Source organism: Phyllobates terribilis, unplaced genomic scaffold, assembly GCF_046119375.1.
Source record: "Phyllobates terribilis strain yellow unplaced genomic scaffold, ASM4611937v1 Scaffold_13__5_contigs__length_258822181, whole genome shotgun sequence".
Lineage (NCBI taxonomy): Eukaryota > Metazoa > Chordata > Amphibia > Anura > Dendrobatidae > Phyllobates > Phyllobates terribilis.
This window is the reverse complement of record NW_027362773.1, coordinates 218,856,360-218,876,994: the sequence shown is the minus strand read 5'-3', so window position 1 is coordinate 218,876,994 and position 20,635 is coordinate 218,856,360. Positions and strand designations below refer to the sequence as shown.

Genomic DNA, 20,635 nt, shown 5'->3' with positions numbered 1-20,635 from the left:
AAAACATAGGGGTGGCTTGAACAGGGTGGTTGGACCAGTAGGATCGAATGCTCGGTTTTTTAACAAGCCCCATGGCAAATGTAAGTCCTAAAAATTTTTTTATTTCCGGGACATTAGTTGGTGTCCATAAATTTGCCCTAGCATAGTAAGATCGGGGATTCTGGCTTATGAATTGGGACGCGTATAAATTTGTTTGCACGACAATATGCTCTAGCAAGCTGTCTGTAAAAAACAAATTAAAAAAATGAATTGGTCCAAAATCTTCCACCTCCACATTTATACCAGGAATGGCGTTGAAATCAGGGCTGAATGGAGCAGCCGAATCTGAAGCCTCCCATCTGGGAAATGCTAGATCATGTGGCAACGCCCCTTGTACACTGGCGTGCGCCAATTCACTAGTAGCAGGGACAGCGCTTGTACTGGGCAGTGTTCCCTGATTTGGAGACGTTTCTCCAGTAGCGCTATTTGCCCCTATTGCTGTACTGGTCCTTGGGCTTGAGGATGGACCAGAATCACTGCTCATTTCTGGGCTCTCAGTGTCGCCACTACTAAAGTCCTCAAAATCCATATCTCCATCTGAGATTGCGCTGTCATCAGTGTCAGAACACAGCAGGGCATACACCGCCTCTGCGGTATAAGTCTGACAGGCCATTTTATTTTTATATTTTTTGACTGGACTGAACGGACCGGACTGAAAGGACGGGACCGGACTGGACTGACCGGACTGATCTGACAGGACTGACTGACTGACAGATCTGACTGACTGACTGATCTGACAGGACTGACTTACTGACAGATCTGACAGGACTGACTGACTGACAGATCTGACAGGACTGACTGACTGACAGATCTGACAGGACTGACTGACTGACAGATCTGACAGGACTGACTGACTGACAGATCTGACAGGACTGACTGACTGACAGATCTGACAGGACTGACTGACTGACAGATCTGACAGGACTGACTGACTGACAGATCTGACAGGACTGACTGACTGATAGATCTGACAGGACTGACAGGACTGACAGGACTGACTGACAGATCTGACAGGACTGACTAACTGACAGATCTGACAGGACTGACTAACTGACAGATCTGACAGGACTGACAGATCTGACTGGACTGATCTGACAGGACTGACTGATCTGACAGACTCACTAACCCTAACTCTTACTTTCTTTTTTCTTTTTTTTTTTTTTTTTTACTTTCACAGTGGCAAGGCTGACAGCTCTTGTCACACTGTTTCTCCTCTGCTCTCTCACTGAGATCGGAGGAGAAACTGCATTTATCAGGCAGATCGCCCGGGAAAGTTTGTTGCTAAAACAAACTTCCCTGGTGATCTCTCTGATTGGCTGGTGTGACGCTGACATCATCGAGACCTGAGCCAATCAGGTCTCGATGATGTCAGAGGTCACAGCACCGGGATCCCCGCCGCTGACAGGTATGTGGGGGGTCCCGATCGCCGACCACCGGCTGTCCCTATCTTTTAAATGCCGAGATCGCTATGGATCGCGGCATCTAGAAGATAGGAACAGGTTAACATCATGGGGACCTGATCCAATCAGGTCCCCATGATGCCACATGTCAGAGCTATCGCTCTGAACCGGTACCGCAGCGCTAGCAGGACCCTGGGGGTCCTGAGCGCTGCGGGACCACCCACCGTTTTTAAACGTCGGCGCTGCACAGAGCCCAGGCAGCGCCGACGTTTATGTACAGTGGGCGGTCCTGAACCGGTTAAGGATCAAAAATCGGATTGCACTCTGACCAATGTTAATCTATGAGTCTCTGCTCATCTGCAATTTTTTTCTCAGCTCAGATAACACTTGAGAAAAAAATCACAACATGCTTCGATTTGCCGTGTATATCAGACGAGACTCGCCAATGCAAGTCAATGGGTCCGACTGCAATGCGATTTTAACATGAGCTTTTACATAGAGGAGTTCTCTATGTCATTTACACATAGTTTCCCCAGAAAATATTCTGCATCACATATATAGATAGATATATGTTAATTTATTTCAGTTCTTCAATCTAAAAAGTGAAACTCATATATTATATAGAGTCATTACAAACAGTGATCTATTTCAAGTGTTTATTTCTGTTAATGTTGATGATTATGGATTACTGCCCATGAAAACACAACAGTCATTATCTCAGTAAATTAAAATAATTAACAAAAAACACCTGCAAAGGCTTCCTAAGCATTTAAAAAGGTCCCTTAGTCTGTTTCAGTAGGCGCCACAATCATGGGGAAGACTGCTGACTTGACAGATGTCCAGAAGGCAGTCATTGACAAACTCCACAAGGTCCCAGAGGTCCAATTTTCATTTGGAAATCAAGGTCCCAGAGTCTGGAGGAAGAGTGGAGAGGCCACAATCCAAGCTGCTTGAGGTCTAGTGTGAAGTTGCCACAATCAGTGATGGTTTGGGGAGCCATGTCATCTGCTGGTGTAGGTCCACTGTGTTTTATCAAGACCAAAGTCAGCGCAGCCATCAACGAGGAAATATTAGAGCACTTCATGCTTTCCTCTGCCGACAAGCTTTTTGGAGATGGAAATGTCATTCTCCAGCAGGACTTGGCACCTGTCCACACTGTCAAAAGTACCAATACCTGGTTTAAAAACAACAGTATCACTGTGCTTGATTGGCAGCAAACTCGCCTGACCTTAACCCCATAGAGAATCTATGGTGTATGGTCAAGAGGAAGATGAGAGACACCAGACCTAACAATGCAGACGAGCTGAAGGCTGCAAACAAAGCAACCTGGCTTCCATAACACCTCAGCAGTGCTACAGGCTGATCGCCTCCATGCCACGCCACATTGATGCAGTAATTGATGGCAAAGGAGCCCCAACCAAGTACTGAACATACATTGCAGTAGGCCAACATTTCGGATTTTAAAATCATTTTTCAAGCTGGTGTTATAAAGTATTTTAATTTACTGAGATAATGACTTTTGTGTTTTCATTGGCTGTAAGCCATAATCATCAACATTAGCAGAAATAAACACTTGAAATAGATCACTCTGTTTGTAATGACTCTATATAATATACGAGTTTCACTTTTTGTATTGAAGAACTGAAATAAATTTACTTTTTGATGATATTCTAATTTAGTGAGATGCACCTGTAGATATAAATATGTGAGATATATAATCGGTGCTTTGCATGTGTTGCTTAATGTAGATGTATTTTAGTGCAAAATAAATTATTTAATGAAAAAACAGAAGGAAAGCAGACAGCTCGGAGCAGATGTTTATAACCAGGGAAGAGTGAAATATCCATGTAACTTCCCAGGCTAATAATATCAGCTCACAGCTATAGATAGCCTTTAATGGTTATTAAAATGGGGGACCCCAAAAAAATGATGTGGGCTTCCCCTATAATAACCAGCAAAGGCTAAGCAAACAGCTGCGGGCTGATATTAATAGGCTAGGAAGGGGCCATGGATATTGGCCCCCTCCCAGACTAAAAACAACAGCTCTCAGCCGCCCCAGAACAGAAGCATCCATAAGATGCACCAATTCTGGCGCTTAGCCTTCACTCTTCCCACTTGCCCTGGTGTGGTGGCGAGTGGGGTAATAGGGTTGGGGGTTGATGTCAGCTTGTATTGGCAGCGGACATCAAGCCCAGGTTAGTAATGGAGCGGCATCTATAAGACGACCCCATAGTCAAATTGTAAAAAAAACAAACACTCAGAATAAAGTCCTTTATTTGAAAGGACTTTTCCCCCACAGAAGCTGATAAAAATTTCATCCACAAAGCCTGGTTCAGTGTACCCCCACAGATTCTTATTAAAAATTTCACCCACAGAGCAGGTTTTCACATTTCTCCCACAGCTCCAAATTTTCACCTCCAGTAGCGTACAAGCAGCCGCAGACAAAAATCTTGTAGTTTGAATCTGGATACAGCTGGCAATCTGCAGCGAGGCTTGCTACTGCCAGTCTCAGCCCCTTTCCCTTGGGACGCCTCCCCAATGCTCTTTTGCCTTAAGGTCCTGAGGCCCAAAGTGTTTTCCTTGAAAAAAATTACTGTTCAAAGCAGGTATTTTTTTCTTTTTACAGACTTTTTTTATTTTTGTTATGGAACCAAATTAAAGCAACCTACAATTTACAAACCTAAAACTAGCTATCTAGAACCACAAAGTGTAGGTCCAAGTGGAGGAAGAGGTGGATGTATCAGTATGGGTGGAAGAGGCCAAGGAGGAGTAATCCAACATATTTTTTAAATCTATTTTGTGTTTTAATTTTTTTTTTTTAATTTTGGTTATGGAACCGACTTAAAACAACCTAGAATTTTCAAAACTAATCTATCCATCTAGAACCACGAGGCGTAGGTCCAAGTGGAGGAAAAGGTGGATGTGGCATTATGGGTGGAAGAGGCCAGGGAGGAGTAATCCAACAGTGTATCTTTTTTTTCTTTTTTTTTAGGGAACCGACTTTAAAGACCATAGAATGAGACCAATGTAAACTAACAAGCTACAACCAGTGGGCGGAGGTCCAACTGAAGGAGGAGGTTTAGGAGTTGGATGTGGTGGTGTAAGGCAGAGGAGGAAATAGGCAAGTTTTGGGGGTTTTTTATTTGGGGAGGAGGCACCCAAATGAAACCAATGGCAAACAGAGTTGAACACTGGCTGGGTGTTATAGTTGTCTAGTCATCCAAAAGGTATGGCCAAGTCCTGTGGGATTCATGCCTGGTTCACACCCCTACACACGTTCCGACATGACATTTGCAGGGCAGGCCAGCACTTACAAGGCATAAAGGGCAAGCTCAGGCCATGTGTCCAATTTGAAGACATAGAAGTTAAATGGAGAACACCCATATGTTAATATGTGGAGACGTACTCTTCCTCCATGTTGTTGTAATGTTGGCTCCTCGTAATACGTGTAACGGGGGTCAGGATGGTAGTCAGTGTTGAGTGTCGTGGTGCTCTCCTCATCACCCTGGCCCACTACAGGAAAATGGGGACTGGATTGTCCCTGGGTATGTGTGGGGTGTTGGATGCTGTGCTGTATGTTGTGGGATCCTTGACTTACTTTCATGCTGGTGTTAGACAAGTGAAGATCTTCCTTATTTGAATGAAAGACACCACAGTTCTTGATAAAAACAAAAAATTCAGTTTACTTTTCTCCAGCACAGCCTTAGAAACAGGGGATCACGGTTACAACAGTTACTGGAACACACGGCTTTTCAGAGATGGTATAGCACAGTCTTAACCCCCACACAGTGATGATCACTGTGTGACCCGGCCCTAGGGGAAACTGCCTCTGGACTTCCTTGTGGGTAAGCCTCCTGCTTCAACCCACAGCTCCCAATACCTGACTTTAACAGGGTCGACCTCCTCTTATGTTCCCTAGTCCAGGCACGTCCGTATTGACTCTCGGCTGGAAGAGGCCAGGATCCGCAAATTGACCTTTTAAATTATATGTAGTCCTGTGGAGTGCTCGCTCCTGTTGATCCTCCTAGTTTCCCACACACACCCATCTCTGTCTTTGTCCTCCTGACAGGTCTTTACTCCAAACTATCCCTCACTCTACTAGGATGGCCAAAACTAAACTCCCAGAGATCCCTCAGTCCCCCTTGTCACTGAGGGTGGCCCATCCTAGGTTAACCCTCTATGTGCCCCCAACTACCTTAAAGGTAATGTAGTAGAAGTGTGAAACTCTGATGACTCTGCTGCCATCTAGTGGCCGTATTTTATAATTGCCTTTTCTAATAAAAACTATTACTCAAACATTACCGCTCTATAGGGGAGTCGAGTAGAAAATCTCCCCACACCCCTCACATACGGACCCTATTACATGGTGGTGCTGTATGCTGTGGCGTGCTCATAAAGTTGGCCACATTTTGACCATGCTATCCCTGCATTCTGAGGTGCTGGCTGTGCCCCAGCTGTGTTGGCTACTTCCTCCTCCGCTTCTGCCTTGTTGTTCCACTGAGCCCCACTGTCAGGTAGGAGAGCCATTAGTAGTTTTTCTACCAGCGTGTGCTTGTATTCACACATTTTGTGATCCCTCTCCAGTGATGGAAGTAATGATGGTACATTGTCCTTGCAGTGGGGATCCAGCAGGGTGGCCACGCAGTAATCTGCACTGGTAACAATATGGGTAACTCAGCGGTCATTGCGCAGGCACTGCAGCATGTATTGGCTCATATGTTGTAAATTGCCCAGAGGCAACGAAAATTTGTCCTCGGTAAATCGTCTGGGTACTCTATCTCCACAGCTACGCTCAAGTGATGCTTGTGAGCTGATCTGTGCGCCACCCTGATGTGAACACAGTTTTTCCTCCTCCACTGCCTCATCATCCTCCCAGACTGTACAGTTGGGTACCTGGTTGATGTTGGGACAATAACTCACCCTCTGAGCCATGTGTGGACGACAGGCCTGATAACGGTGTGAATTGGGTCTGCTCCTCCTCCTGATCCTCCTGTTCCACCACCTCATCCATCGTAGCCTGAATTTTTTTTTCCAGCAGGCATATAAGTGGTATAATAATGCTGATGATAGCCTCAGAACCCCAGCCCGCGGAGTAATCAAAAAGCAGAAGAGACTGCTGCATGACTTGGGGCTCAGACTGCCTGGTAGATTTGCAAGGGGGTGAGGTGGAAGCCGGATGATCATGGTCCTCAGGTGCCAACTGTTCATTTTCTGCAGTGGACCAGGTGGAAGATAATGTGAAGGAACTGGAGGCACTCTCAGCCATCCAGTTAACCTTTTCAACATCTTGTGGCCTCACCAATCGTGCAGTGGTATTCGGGCCTACGAAAGGATGCATAACATCTTGTCGCCTGCGTACACCAAAGGAAGGTGTATTTGGGCACATAGCAGTTACAGAATGACCACATCCTCTCCCTGCATTAGCTACACCACCATCAGCAGCTACACCAGCACCACCACAGTCAGGTCCAGTATTGGAAGCTCTCCTCATTTTTGGAAGTGTTATCTCAAAACTCTCCTCGCAAAGAGATGGTGGAGGAGTACATTTTTTTGCAACAATACTAGAAAACACAGCGCTCCTGAAAAACTCTTTTTTTGTGCCTAGAAATGACAACGAGACGGTTGATGCCAATTATTTATTTATCAGAGTACTAGAAAACACACAGCGGCTTAAAGGATAGAATTCCCACAGGTGGGGGGTGCAGAGTACACACAGCGGCTTAAAGGGCAGTACTCCCACAGATATGGGTGCAGAGTACACACAGCAGCTTAAAGGGCAGTACTCCCACAGATATGGGTGCAGAGTACACACAGCAGCTTAAAGGGCAGTACTCCCACAGATATGGGTGAAGAGTACACACAGCAGCTTAAAGGGCAGTACTCCCACAGATATGGGTGCAGAGTACACACAGCAGCTTAAAGGGCAGTACTCCCACAGATATGGGTGCAGAGTACACACAGCAGCTTAAAGGGCAGTACTCCCACAGATATGGGTGCAGAGTACACACAGCAGCTTAAAGGGCAGTACTCCCACAGATATGTGTGCAGAGTACACACAGCAGCTTAAAGGGCAGTACTCTCACAGGCTGGAGTGTACATGGTACACACAGCGGCTTAACGGACAGTACTCCCACACATATGGGTGCAGAGTACACACAGCAGCTTTTAGCACAGTACTAGCACAGAGCTCTCACAGATATGGGTACAGAGTACACACAACGGCTTAAAAGACAGTACTTCCACTGGCAGGGAGGTGCAGAGTACATATAGCGGCTTTTAGTACAGTAATCGCACAGTACTACCACAGATATGCGTTGCAGAGTACACACAGCATTTTTTTTTGCAGAGTGCGCAGTCACAATATGTCCCTCACTCCAGTTGTATCCTATCCCTACACTAATGAAAGCATAACAGCGGTGGCACTCGTAATCCGGCCTTTATCATTGATACACTGTATAATATGTATCTATTTTGTAATTTCATGCACTTCAGATGTCCTTGACAAAGACCGCACATTTCGTTGGACCATATTAGTTTTTGACTCCTTACAGGATCAAAATAAACTATCACTGCAGCAAGACCTACAGTCTCATTTTCTTTTGTGGTGCTGAGGTTCCTTCCTCAACAAGTCTGGACCACAAGTCCCTTCCTCAAGCACACAATTTTTTTAATAGGACAGTGTGCCAGTCTTTCTCCTTCTAATTTACACAGGCCGGGTCACGTGCAGCGCCTGCCAATCACAGGTACCCTTTCTGATGAAGCATTCTGTGAAACGTGTTTTAAAGGGCTTATAGGTGGTAAATATGGAAATGTCTTTTCTTGTCCTCTGCAATGTGTAATGTTGGCTGAATAACCTTTACCTTCTGGTCTGACTCTCCTTGTTCCTCTACCTACCTTGTTTTCATGTACTTACACCTTATTGTTAATTTACATGCTTGTTTGAGGTACTGGAGCATTTGATCATTAGGATTAGCATTTATTTAACACTCCTCGTAGTGGCCTTTTTTTTTATTTAGCACATGCACTTTATGATATGGGGATTATATGAATCTACCTATCTATATGAATCAGGGCAGCATGGCGGCTCAGTGGTTAGCACTGCAGCTTTGCAGCGCTGGGGTCCTGGGCTCAAACCCCATCAAGGACAACATCTCCAAGGAGTTTGTATGTTCTCCCTGTGTTTGCGTGGGTTTCCTCCGGGTTCTCTGATTTCCTCCAACATTCCAAAAGACATACTGATAGGGAACTTAGATTGTGACCATAATGTGTGTAAAGTGCTATGGAATTAATGGCGCTTATAAATGGGGTTGGGATCATCAGTTGTGTTGTGCAGAAGTCAGCTGGATACAGAGCTGATAGTCCTACTGAATAGACTGTTAGAATTTGTATTATGGCAAGAAAAAAGCAGCTAAGTAAAGAAAACCGAGATTACTTTAAGAAATGAAGGTCAGTCAGTGCGAAAAAATTGGTAAAACTTTGAAAGTGTCCCCAAGTGCAGTTTCAAAAACCATCAAGCGCTATGAAGAAACTGGCTCACGAGGACCGCGCCAGGAAAGGAAGACCAAGAGTCACCTCTGCTTCTGAGGATAAGTTTATCCGAGTCACCAGCCTCAGAAATCGCAGGTTAACAGCAGCTCAGATTAGAGACCAGGTCAATGCCACACAGAGTTCTAGCAGTAGACACATCTCTACAACAACTGTTAAGAGGAGACTTTGTGCAGCAGGCCTTCATGGTAAAATAGTTGCTAGGAAACCACTGCTAAGGACAGGCAACAAGCAGAAGAGACTTGTTTGGGCTAAACAACACAAGGAATGGACATTAGACCAGTGGAAATCCGTGCTTTGGTCTGATGAGTCCAAATTTGAGATCTTTGGTTCCAACCACCGTGTCTTTGTGCGACGCAGAAAAGATGAACGATGGACTCTACATGCCTGGTTCCCACCGGGAAGCATGGAGGAGGAGGTGTGATGGTGTGGGGGTGCTTTGCTGGTGACACTGTTGGGGATTTATTCAAAATTGAAGGCATACTGAATCAGCATGGCTAACACAGCATCTTGCAGTGGCATGCTATTCCATCCGGTTTGCGTTTAGTTGGACCATCATTTATTTTTCAACAGGACAATGACCCCCACACACACCTCCAGGCTGTGTAAGGGCTATTTGACCAAGCAGGAGAGTGATAGGGTGCTACACCAGATGACCTGGCCTCCACAGTCACCAGACCTGAACCCAATCGAGATGGTTTGGGGTGAGCTGGACCGCAGAGTGAAGGCAAAAGGGCCAACAAGTGCTAAGCATCTCTGGGAACTCCTTCAGGATTGTTGGAAGACCATTTCCGGTGACTACCTCTTGAAGCTCATCAAGAGAATGCCAAGAGTGTGCAAAGCAGTCATCTAAGCAAAATGTGGCTACTTTGAAGAACCTAGAATATAAGACATATTTTCAGTTGTTTCACACTTTTTTGTTAAGTTTATAATTCCACATGTGTTAATTCATAGTTTTGATGCCTTCAGTGTGAATGTACAATTTTCAAAGTAATGAAAATACAGAAAATCTTTAAATGAGAAGGTGTGTCCAAACTTTTGGTCTGTACTGTATATAATAAATAAATCTACCTAGTTGTTGCAGTATGTACTCTTTTTGGCCACTAGGTGGAGACATTTCTATCTGAAGTATATGATATGCATAAAATGTAATGTATTTTCTCCATATGGGTCATTAGTAAGAAATAGGCGACACTCAAATATATTTTGGACTGACATAATATCTGTATGCATAATAACCTGTGTTTACTGCAGTACAACCTCGCTTATTGTTTTTAATGTTTCCTCTTCTGTGTAGGTATCAGGGACGGTCTGTTCCCTTAATCAGGTGCATACACTCACAGCCTTTTATAGCCGTGATATAAACAGTAATTTAAAAAATATGCTATACATTAACCATCACAGGAAGCAGAAATGAATCCCCAAAAATATATACATGTATGAAAAATAAATATTTAAAATAAATTTAAAAAAATCTTAGTGTAAGGAATAAAATAAAAATTATTCTTAATTATTATTGTTTATAATTATTCATTTCACTAATATTAGAATTTTTATTTATCTATGCTTAGTGTGTACATCATTTTTACATATAACTTTTACGCTATATACACTGATGAGCAAAAGGGTAACAATGTTTTAAACATTTGACTTTCAGGCTCCATATCTCACCATATTCTATAGCTTTGAACATGAGACTACCATCATTTTGCAGAAAATAATCTTGGCTATCTCATTCATAAATTAGACTTGCAACTATTTAGCATATGATTAGTTCTGCAGCTTCTTGTCATGTCGCTGCATTGTTACTATTTTACTCCTAAAAATCTACATTTTAATCTTTATTATTTTGTTAGTATTTTGGTAAATCCACCTTTGGCTTTCAACACTGCATTTATCCTTCTGGGCATGCTCTTGATCAGATTCAAGCATGTCTCGACTGAAATCTGATAACACGTCTCTTCTACACATTCCCAAACTTGGTGCATACTGGTCCCATCACTTGGGTATGTATGGAGATTTTTCTTCAACTCTACCCACAAGTGTTCCATTGCGTTGAGGTCTGGGGATTGCGGGACCAGTCCAGCACCTCTACTTCATTGTCATTGAACTATTTCTTCGCCAATCTCGGTGACCTGCTGGAACACTAGGTCTTCCTTTTCATACGCATAGTACTCGAGTGTATGAAGTAACTCGTCTTGTAGGATACTCACATATAGCTCAGCATTGAGACCACCATCGATCCCGGTCAACTATCCAATGCCTTTGGCTGTGAAACAACAATATATCATCAGGCTTCCTCCACTGAAAGTTCCTTCAATTTCCCGATCTCTTAGCCCCTTTTTCTCTTGTTTCTTCCAGACCCATTTGGACCCATTAGAGCCTAGTCTAGTGACTTTCATTTCATTGCTCCAAATCACCAGTTCCCAATCTTCTATTGTCCATTTTTCATACTGTTTAGCAAACCTGAGCCGACGATTCTTATGACGATATTGAACTCGAGGCTTCTTCACCTTTTTTCGAGCCAATATTCCAGACTTGTGTAACATGCGTCACATGACGCTTGCATGGACATGTGTGATCTCACTATTATGAAGCATACGACCCACCTTCACTGCCATGTTTGTCGCGCCAGAACCGATGGACCTTGTGATGAGCCGACTTGCTGACTCTGATATTTTGCCTGGACGTCCACCTCTTGGCTTCTGAATGGATGGACAGACTTCATTTCATATTTCTCCAACAGTCATGGTACTCACATGATACAGTTTGGCAATTTTCTTGGCCGAGAGATCACTATCAATGAGCTGGATGATGGTGTTTCTCTTTTCTTGGGAAATCTTCATGGCTGCTCCTGGAAATCAACCTAACACACTGAACTATTAGGGAATGTGAGAACAGGTTGTAATTTGTAATATACAGGAAGAAAAAGATTTTTCCCCCACCAGGATCAAAACAGTAACAATACAGTGACATGACAAGAATCTGCATAACTAATCATATTAAAAATAATTTCAAGTCAAATTTATGTATGTGATAGCCAAGATGATTGTCTATAAAACGATGGCAGTCTCACGTTCAAAGCAGTAGTGAATGGTGAGATATGGAGCCCGAAAATCAAAAGTTCAAAACATTGTTACCCTCTTACTCATCATATATATTTATTTTTCATATATATTTATATTTTGGGGGTAAAACTTGTATGTTATAGCTGCTTCCTCAATGGGATTCTTTTCGGCTTCCTATGATGGTTAATGTATAAAATGTTTTTTGAAATTACTGTTCATGCCATGGCTGGGAATGTTTCTAATTTGTATGTACCTGATGAAGGGGACAACAGTACCTGAAACGAGTAGTGCCATTAAACGTCTCATCTTGTGAATAGGCTGGTCTTCTACATCGCAGCACCAAGAACATATCTGCCCCCATCTTTTTCCTCTTTCCTCCTGAATTATACGCTGATGTGAAACATCCTCAAAAGTAGAAAATGTTTGCAAACCCATTAGGAAGAAAAAATGCCCTAAAACCAGAATTGAGGTATATACTAAAGACTAATATCACACCAGAAGGGATATAAATATGTTTTACTTTAGAGGAGACAAATTCAAATATTGTACAAACATGGTTCCCTACTTAAATAGTACCCATCACCTGTCTGCGGCTGCCCTTTATATCTGAGAAAACAGTTGCCAGCTGCAGAAAGGTGATTTTACTAAATCACATAGGAAAAAACGCCCAGAACAGTCCCCACTTACAGAGTAAAGGACCTGACTTTCTAGCAAAAGTTGAGCCCGAAGTCCTAATACTGAGCTGGATCCCACAGCCATCCATGGTCGCCTTACTGTCAAAGGGCAACATAATGTAAAAGTCTTATCATGAGATCTCCCACTTTTAACTAAAAGTAATGTAACAGCGCTGTTTTACTTGAAAGTACAAGATCTTGTGATGACACGCGTGATCTCACGCGTTGAGAGTAAAAGCGGGGTGTGGAGTGTTGTGGATCCTGCTCAACATGTAGATTAGACCTGAGGTTTTTTTTAGAAAGTGGAGTACTTTACACTGTAATTAGTGACTGTCATGACCATTTTTAATACTAATACTAATAAGTTAGTAAAATGATTTATGTGTGGCTGTCCACTGTCTCATAAATCAGCCATAGACACAGTTAGGTATTCTTTAAAACACAGAAGTTAAATAACTTGTACTAAAAAAAACAGCTACAGGTGTGACTGAGACCAAACACAGTAATCATGGACCCTGCAGGGCACAGCACTCTCACGGAGACCCTGAATGCTAACTCTGAGGGATGAAACTCATGCGGACGTCTCCCAGCTGTGGCTTAAATGTCAACTGGTAAGTGACCGCGCTCTGGCTGTCTGTCGCGGCCGGTCCCAGGTTCCAGAGAGAGCTGAAAAAGTAAACTGCTTGCTTGCTGTGTGGATACCACTGACAGCGGCCCTGTAATACAGAAAGGAACAGGAGACAATTCCTTATTAATATTCCTTTTCAGAACAAGGTTAGAAAACTAGAAAAGAAATCCAAAATAATTTAATTTTGAGACACTTTTTAGACAGCGATATGGAAAGTTGAGTAACTGTATGGCACGCTACAGCAATTTCCGTAAATAAAATAAGGTAGTAACGTATAATCTAAAAGGTACATGCACTTAATAAGGTATTTTCTACAAGGTAATAAACCAACAAGAAATTTAAAGAGGTAGCGTACCTATGTCTACCTCTGTGTGCAGCTGAGTGAGCGATCTACCACAGCATCTAATAAGGTATCTTCTATGAGGTATATGCACCTAATAAGGTAATTTCTATAAGGTACATGCACCTAATAAGGTAATTTCTATAAGGTACATGCACCTAATAAGGTATCTTCTATGAGGTATATGCACCTAATAAAGTATCTTCTATGAGGTATATGCACCTAATAAGGTATCTTCTATGAGGTATATGCACCTAATAAGGTATTTTCTATATGGTACATGCACCTAATAAGGTATCTTCTATGAGGTATATGCACCTAATAAGGTATCTTCTATGAGGTATATGCACCTAATAAGGTATTTTCTATATGGTATATGCACCTAATAAGGTATCTTCTATGAGGTATATGCACCTAATAAGGTATTTTCTATATGGTATATGCACCTAATAAGGTATCTTCTATAAGATACATGCACCTAATAAGGTATCTTTTGTAAGGTACATGCACCTAATAAGGTATCTTCTATACGGTATATGCACCTAATAAGGTATCTTCTATGAGGTATATGCACCTAATAAGGTATTTTCTATATGGTATATGCACCTAATAAGGTATCTTCTATAAGATACATGCACCTAATAAGGTATCTTTTGTAAGGTACATGCACCTAATAAGGTATCTTCTATACGGTATATGCACCTAATAAGGTATCTTCTTTAAGGTATATGCACCTAATAAGGTAATAAACCAACAAGAAATTTAAAGAGGTAGCGTACCTATGTCTACCTCTGTGTGCAGCTGAGTGAGCGATCTACCACAGCATCTAATAAGGTATCTTCTATGAGGTATATGCACCTAATAAGGTAATTTCTATAAGGTACATGCACCTAATAAGGTAATTTCTATAAGGTACATGCACCTAATAAGGTATCTTCTATGAGGTACATGCACCTAATAAGGTATCTTCTATGAGGTATATGCACCTAATAAGGTATCTTCTATGAGGTATATGCACCTAATAAGGTATTTTCTATATGGTATATGCACCTAATAAAGTATCTTCTATGAGATACATGCACCTAATAAGGTATCTTCTGTAAGGTACATGCACCTAATAAGGTATCTTCTATAAGGTATATGCATCTAATAATGTATCTTCTGTAAGGAATATGCACCTAATAAGGTATCTTCTATAAGGTATATGCACCTAATAATGTATCTTCTGTAAGGTACATGCACCTAATAAGGTATCTTCTATACGGTATATGCACCTAATAAGGTATCTTCTTTAAGGTATATGCACCTAATAAGGTATCTTCTATGACGTACATGCACCTAATAATGTATTTTCTATACGGTATATGCACCTAATAAAGTATCTTCTGTAAGGTACATGCACCTAATAAGGTATCTTCTATAAGGTATATGCACGTAATAATGTATCTTCTGTAAGGTATATGCACCTAATAAGGTATCTTCTATAAGGTATATGCTTTCAAGGAGAATCTGCAGCACCACCCAAACGAGCAGAAAAAAAGTCTAGACAGTTGGATCTAATTAATCTAATAAATTATTCACTATAACGTCTTTTAGGCTGGGGTCACAGGGCGACCAAAGATTGCCAGGTGTCGCTGTGTCATTGGAGCACAATACAAGTGAATGGCGACGCATTGTGACAGCGAACATACTGCAACAAGCAAGTTGCAAAAAGTTTGACATATTTCTTGCAACTTTTCTTGTCGCGGTCGTAGTACCCTTGAGATAGCAAGGAGACCCCATTCACTTGCACTGCGTTTCAATGTAGCAGAGACACCTAGCAAACTTTGGTCGCCCTGTAACCCCAGCCTAAATCTGAACTCAGTCCCTTTTGTAAGCTAGAAGCAAATGTCAGTTTTTCAAAGAAGTGGTAAAGGCAGAATAGTTCTTCAGGCCCCCTTATGTGTTAGACAAAAGTTTGCTGAAACTGCAGATTTCAGCAGGATCCACCTAATGTGTATGAGAGTGTCCTGAAACATAAGGATCCGGTGGTTGGAATCCCTTTGATCAGTGGAGATTTGTGACCATTGTGACAGCGGCTCTCATAGAGAATGAGATGAGGAGTCCCGCGTATAGGAGGAGAGGGCCAAACAGCAGTCAGCCAAACAATCATGTGATGCAACAAAATTCCTATACTTCCTCATAAAATACATACTTTCTATGTTATACCGCAGACATTATTTTTACACTGAGGTCAATGGGATTTAGGAGTCAATAACAAGGAACTATTATTTACTCACTGTCTCATCAGACACTTCCAGCAGTCCAGTGCTGATAGAACTGTTCTGTGTGAGCTGGTAGGACATCCACAGCACTACACCATGACAAACACCTGACCTGGAAGAAAGCAGGTTAGACAATTGGATGAAGTGCCCAGTAGAGGCATCCATGACATCACCTCAACATTTTATTATTACTTATTATTATAGTGCCATTTATTCCAAGGCCCTTTACATGTGAGAAAGGGGGTATACATAGCAAACAGCAAGTACAATAATCTTAAACAAAAACGCGACAATGACTGGTACAGGAGGAGAGAGGACTCTGCCCTCGAGGACTCAAAATCTACAAGGGATGGGTGAGGATACAGTAGGTGAGGGTAGAGCAGGTCGTGCAGCGGTATGGTGGAGCGGTGGTTACTGCAGGTTGTAGGCTTGTCGGAAGAGGTGGGTCTTCAGGTTCCTTTTGAAGGTTTCGATGATAGGCGAAAGTCTAATATGGTGGGGTAGAGAGTTCCAGAGTAGGGGGATGCACGGGAGAAATCTTGTATGCGATTGTGGGAAGAGGAGATAAGAGGGGAGTAGAGAAGGAGATCTTGTGAGGATCGGAGGTTGCGCGTAGGTATGTACCAGGAGACTAGGTCACAGACATATGGAGGAGACAGGTTGGGGATGGCTTTGTATGCCATGGTTAGAGTTTTGAACTGGAGTCTCTGGGCAATGGGGAGCCAGTGAAGGGATTGACAAAGAGGAGGTGATACTGAAAGCCATGGGACTCTATGAGCTGTCCAAGGCTGAAAATGTAGATGGAGAAGAGCAGTGGTCCAAGAACTGAACCTTGGGGGACACTGACAGATAGGGAGCGAGATGAGGAGGTGGTGTGTGAGTGGGAGATGCTGAATGTCCTGTCTATTAGGTATGAGGAGATCCAAGATAGGGCCAAGTCTGTGATTTCTAAAAGAAAATTACACCTAGGTGGATTAAAGATTTCCATCTGTTGACTATTGATAAAATCCATTAGTTGAAAGCATGGATTTCTAGATTATGAACATTGGCAGACATGGTGGGCATTGGCAGACATGGTGGGCATTCTACGGCCTCCTTGTTTGGGACTCTAAACTGCAGAGGAGCACTAGTTAGAAAAAATGAAAGAATATAAATTGCTCCACATACATCCACTTTCACTACATGAATTAGTTGGATCAGCTGTAAACCCTGCATGTAATGTAAGCAGATAGTAGCTGACTTTTTTCTTCCACTATTCCTAGAGGAGAAAAATAAAAGAAGCCATGGCAGGGCATCAGCTGCTGGTAAATATGAATATTATTACCCTGCAGTATTACGGTCAGAAACTCTACAGCAAGAGCCTAGAAGTACAGATACATCTTGGTCTTCATTTTATGATAAATGGAAGTTGCTTTCTCCATCTCTTCCTGGAAAAGGCATCTTACTGGAGACAATCTCTGACTTTGGTGGTTGTCTCGGAGGTTTTTATCTCTCGACTGTAATTTAAGGTGACATTAATTTTCAACTTAGTGCTACCATTACTAAATTTCTCCATCTCTTAATTAAAGTTTAATAACTTTTCATGTACTTTGATTTACTGATTAATTAATTCTAAGTAATTTTTTGTTGTTTCTCTAAAAGATTATCGAGGTACAGAGCAAGATGGCAATGGAGGCTGGAAAAGAGGTCTACTGATGAGTCACATTTTTATCTAGGACACAACAATAGCCGGAGATTGGTTAGGAGACCATGTACACGACACCATCAAGAGGCTTTCACGAGGGAACATCACACTGGTCCCACTGATGGATCATGGTGTGGCATAATGTACAGTAGCAGGACCCCTCTAGTCTTCATTCCAGGTACATTAACAGCTTGGTTTGGTTGTGGAACTAGTTGTACGGCCATTTCTCCAAAGCTTCTCAGGAACTGTTTTTCAACATGACAACGCCAAGCGGCATATTGCTCGTGTTACTGTGAGCAGCCTTATGTGGCCTAAATGTGCCGTCATGGCCTGCAGCATCCACAGACTTGTCCCCAATTGAGCACATCTAAGATGTCCTTAGTCAGCAATTGCAAAGTGAGCTGCCAGCAGTGGATCTTCATGATTTGCCCAATATTCCTCAGACAATGATTAATAACCTCACTGAAAGCAGCTGAGAGGTGTAAGTGCAGGATTTCTGTGCATGGTGATCATACTCTTCACCAAATTAATTGAGATGTATTGAAAGCGTTGTTTCCATTTTTCCATCATTTACACATCAGTAACATGTCTATCCATCCTGTGATTTCCATAAGTCCATGACTTTTCCTTCTTGGTGTTGCAATTTCAATATTAAGAAGTGTAAAAAAATAGAGCTTTCATACCACAGTTTGGATTTACAACATGTAGCGAAGCAGCTAGTAATGACACACAGCGATTCTCTGCACATCTTACCGCACTCACCTTGTAAGGTTCAGATAACCTTCTGCTTTCATATCTTCAGTAGGGACTTTATTTTGGAAGTCAAATGTTATAACCTTTGTGGGATCAGATAGGGCTCTGCATGGGTATTCCCAAAGAGGATGAGGCTCGGCTTCCTGAGATTCACGAAAATCCAAGGATTTCTGAAGACAAGGAAAAAATATATATAATACAAGTGTGATACAACAAATTACTAACATCAACAATTCATTGATCATTGTATGGATTATTGCCTAAAATGTATATACTACCTAAATCACAGCAGCATTATAAAACTCATTTACATGTCGCCCCCAGTACTTTTCTGAATTCTGCACTTGGCTCTGTTGGAGGTTTTCTAGTGCTTAGCATTGCTATACATATAAGGTCCGTGTGGCCCATACACCACCCATTTATCATATTACTTCTTACTGCCATATTGCATCTGAAGGCAAAAAATGATGAGGGTTGGAGAATTTTAAGGGCTGACAGCTACATACGAGGGAAGAATTACAAATAACAGTGTTGCCACTTAGATGTAAAGATTTCCAATAATATTAATATTTATTATGCCTTGCTTATATAGCGCTATCATATTCTGCACTGCTTTACAGACATCATCACTGTCCCCATTGGGGGTCACAATGTAAAGTCCCTATCAGTATGTCTTTGGAGTGTGGGAGGAAACCAGAGTACCCGGAGGAAACCCACACAAACACGGAGAGAACATACAAACTCCTTGCAGATGTTGTCCTTGGTGGGATTTAAACCCAGGACCCCAGTGCTGCAAGGCTACAGTGCTAACCACTGAGCCACCAGGCTGCTACTACTATATGATATTAACATATCCATTTTCCATATGCCATGTAAGCTCATAGAGATATCACTGGGTTTTGTGGTACATGTATTTTTTTTTAAAAAATGTACTCTTATTTTCACATCACAGTGTTCATTAAAAAATAAAAAATAAAAATTAGTAATCTTGCAATTTTCAAATTGGCCATTGGGGATTTTTTCATACTTCATAACCTTTCAGGATGAGTTATCATCAGAGGCAGGATTACAATGACAGGTAATATCCCTATACACAGCTGATAACCCAGGATTCACCAATCACAGTAGGCAATGTCACAGCTAACCTCCTCCTCCCTTCGCAATGACACTTCAATACAAAAGATGGGATAGGGGGTCTGACTATTCTGGCTAATGTATAAGTGTTTTTCCTGAAATAACTGAAAGTTAAAGTCTAAAAAGGTCCTGTTGGCCAAGTTTGCAAGATTTACACACGGTCAAAATTGTTGGTACCCCTCGTTTAATGAAAGAAAAACCCACAATGGTCACAGAAATAACTTGAATCTGACAAAAGTAATAATAAATTAAAAATCTATGAAAATGAACAAATGAAAGTCAGACATTGCTTTTCTGCTTCCACTGAATTTTTGAAAAAATTAAACTCATGAAATAAGCCTGGACAGAAATGATGGTACCCCTAAAAATAATGTGACAGAAGGGACATGTTAAATCAAGTTGTGTCCACTAATTAGCATCACTGGTGTCTACAATCTTGTAATCAGTCAGTGGGCTTGTATATATGGCTACAGATACTCACTGTGCTGTTTGGTGACATGGTGTGTACCACACTCAACATGGACCAGAGGAAGCAAAGGAAAGAGTTGTCTCAGGAGATTAGAAAGAAAATTATAGACAAGCAAAGGTAAAGGTTATAAGACCATCTTCAAGCAGCTTGATATTCATGTGACTACAGTTGCACATATTATTCAGAAATTTAAGATCCATGGGACTGTAGCCAACCTCCCTTGACGTGGCCGCAGGAGGAAAATTGATGACAAATCAAAGAGACGGATAATACGAATGGTAACAAAATATCCCAGGAAAACTTCTAAAGAGATTAAAGGTGAACTTCAAGCTCAAGGAACATCAGTGTCAGATCGCACCATCCGTCGTTGTTTGATCCAAAGTGAACTTCATGGGAAGCGACCAAGGAGAACATCATTGTTGGAAAAAAAAATCATAAAAAAGCCAGACTGGAATTTGCCAAACTACATGTTGACAAGCCACAAAGCTTCTGGGAGAATGTCCTATGGACAGATGAGACAAAAATGGAAGTTTTTGGCAAGGCACATCAGCTCTATGTTCACAGACAGAAAAATGAAGCATATCAAGAAGAGAACACTGTCCCTACTGTGAAACATGGAGGAGGCTCCTATGTTCTG

At 42.0% G+C, this 20,635-nt stretch overlaps 1 protein-coding gene across 3 annotated transcripts in view; it reads right to left on the bottom strand.

The window, feature by feature from the left end:
• Nucleotides 1-12,553: 12,553 nt before the first annotated feature.
• The window catches only part of PRMT7 (protein arginine methyltransferase 7), a 62,506-nt gene continuing 54,424 nt past the window's right edge, over nucleotides 12,554-20,635 (bottom strand). For all 3 annotated transcript variants that reach the window (XM_073659307.1, XM_073659305.1, XM_073659306.1), the window contains 3 exons: nucleotides 18,405-18,565; nucleotides 15,974-16,070; nucleotides 12,554-13,442 (listed from right to left, as the gene is read on the bottom strand). In XM_073659307.1, coding sequence (XP_073515408.1) covers nucleotides 13,278-13,442; nucleotides 15,974-16,070; nucleotides 18,405-18,565 — 423 coding nt within the window. In that variant the 3' untranslated portion in view covers nucleotides 12,554-13,277. The remainder of the gene's footprint in view (nucleotides 13,443-15,973; nucleotides 16,071-18,404; nucleotides 18,566-20,635) is intronic.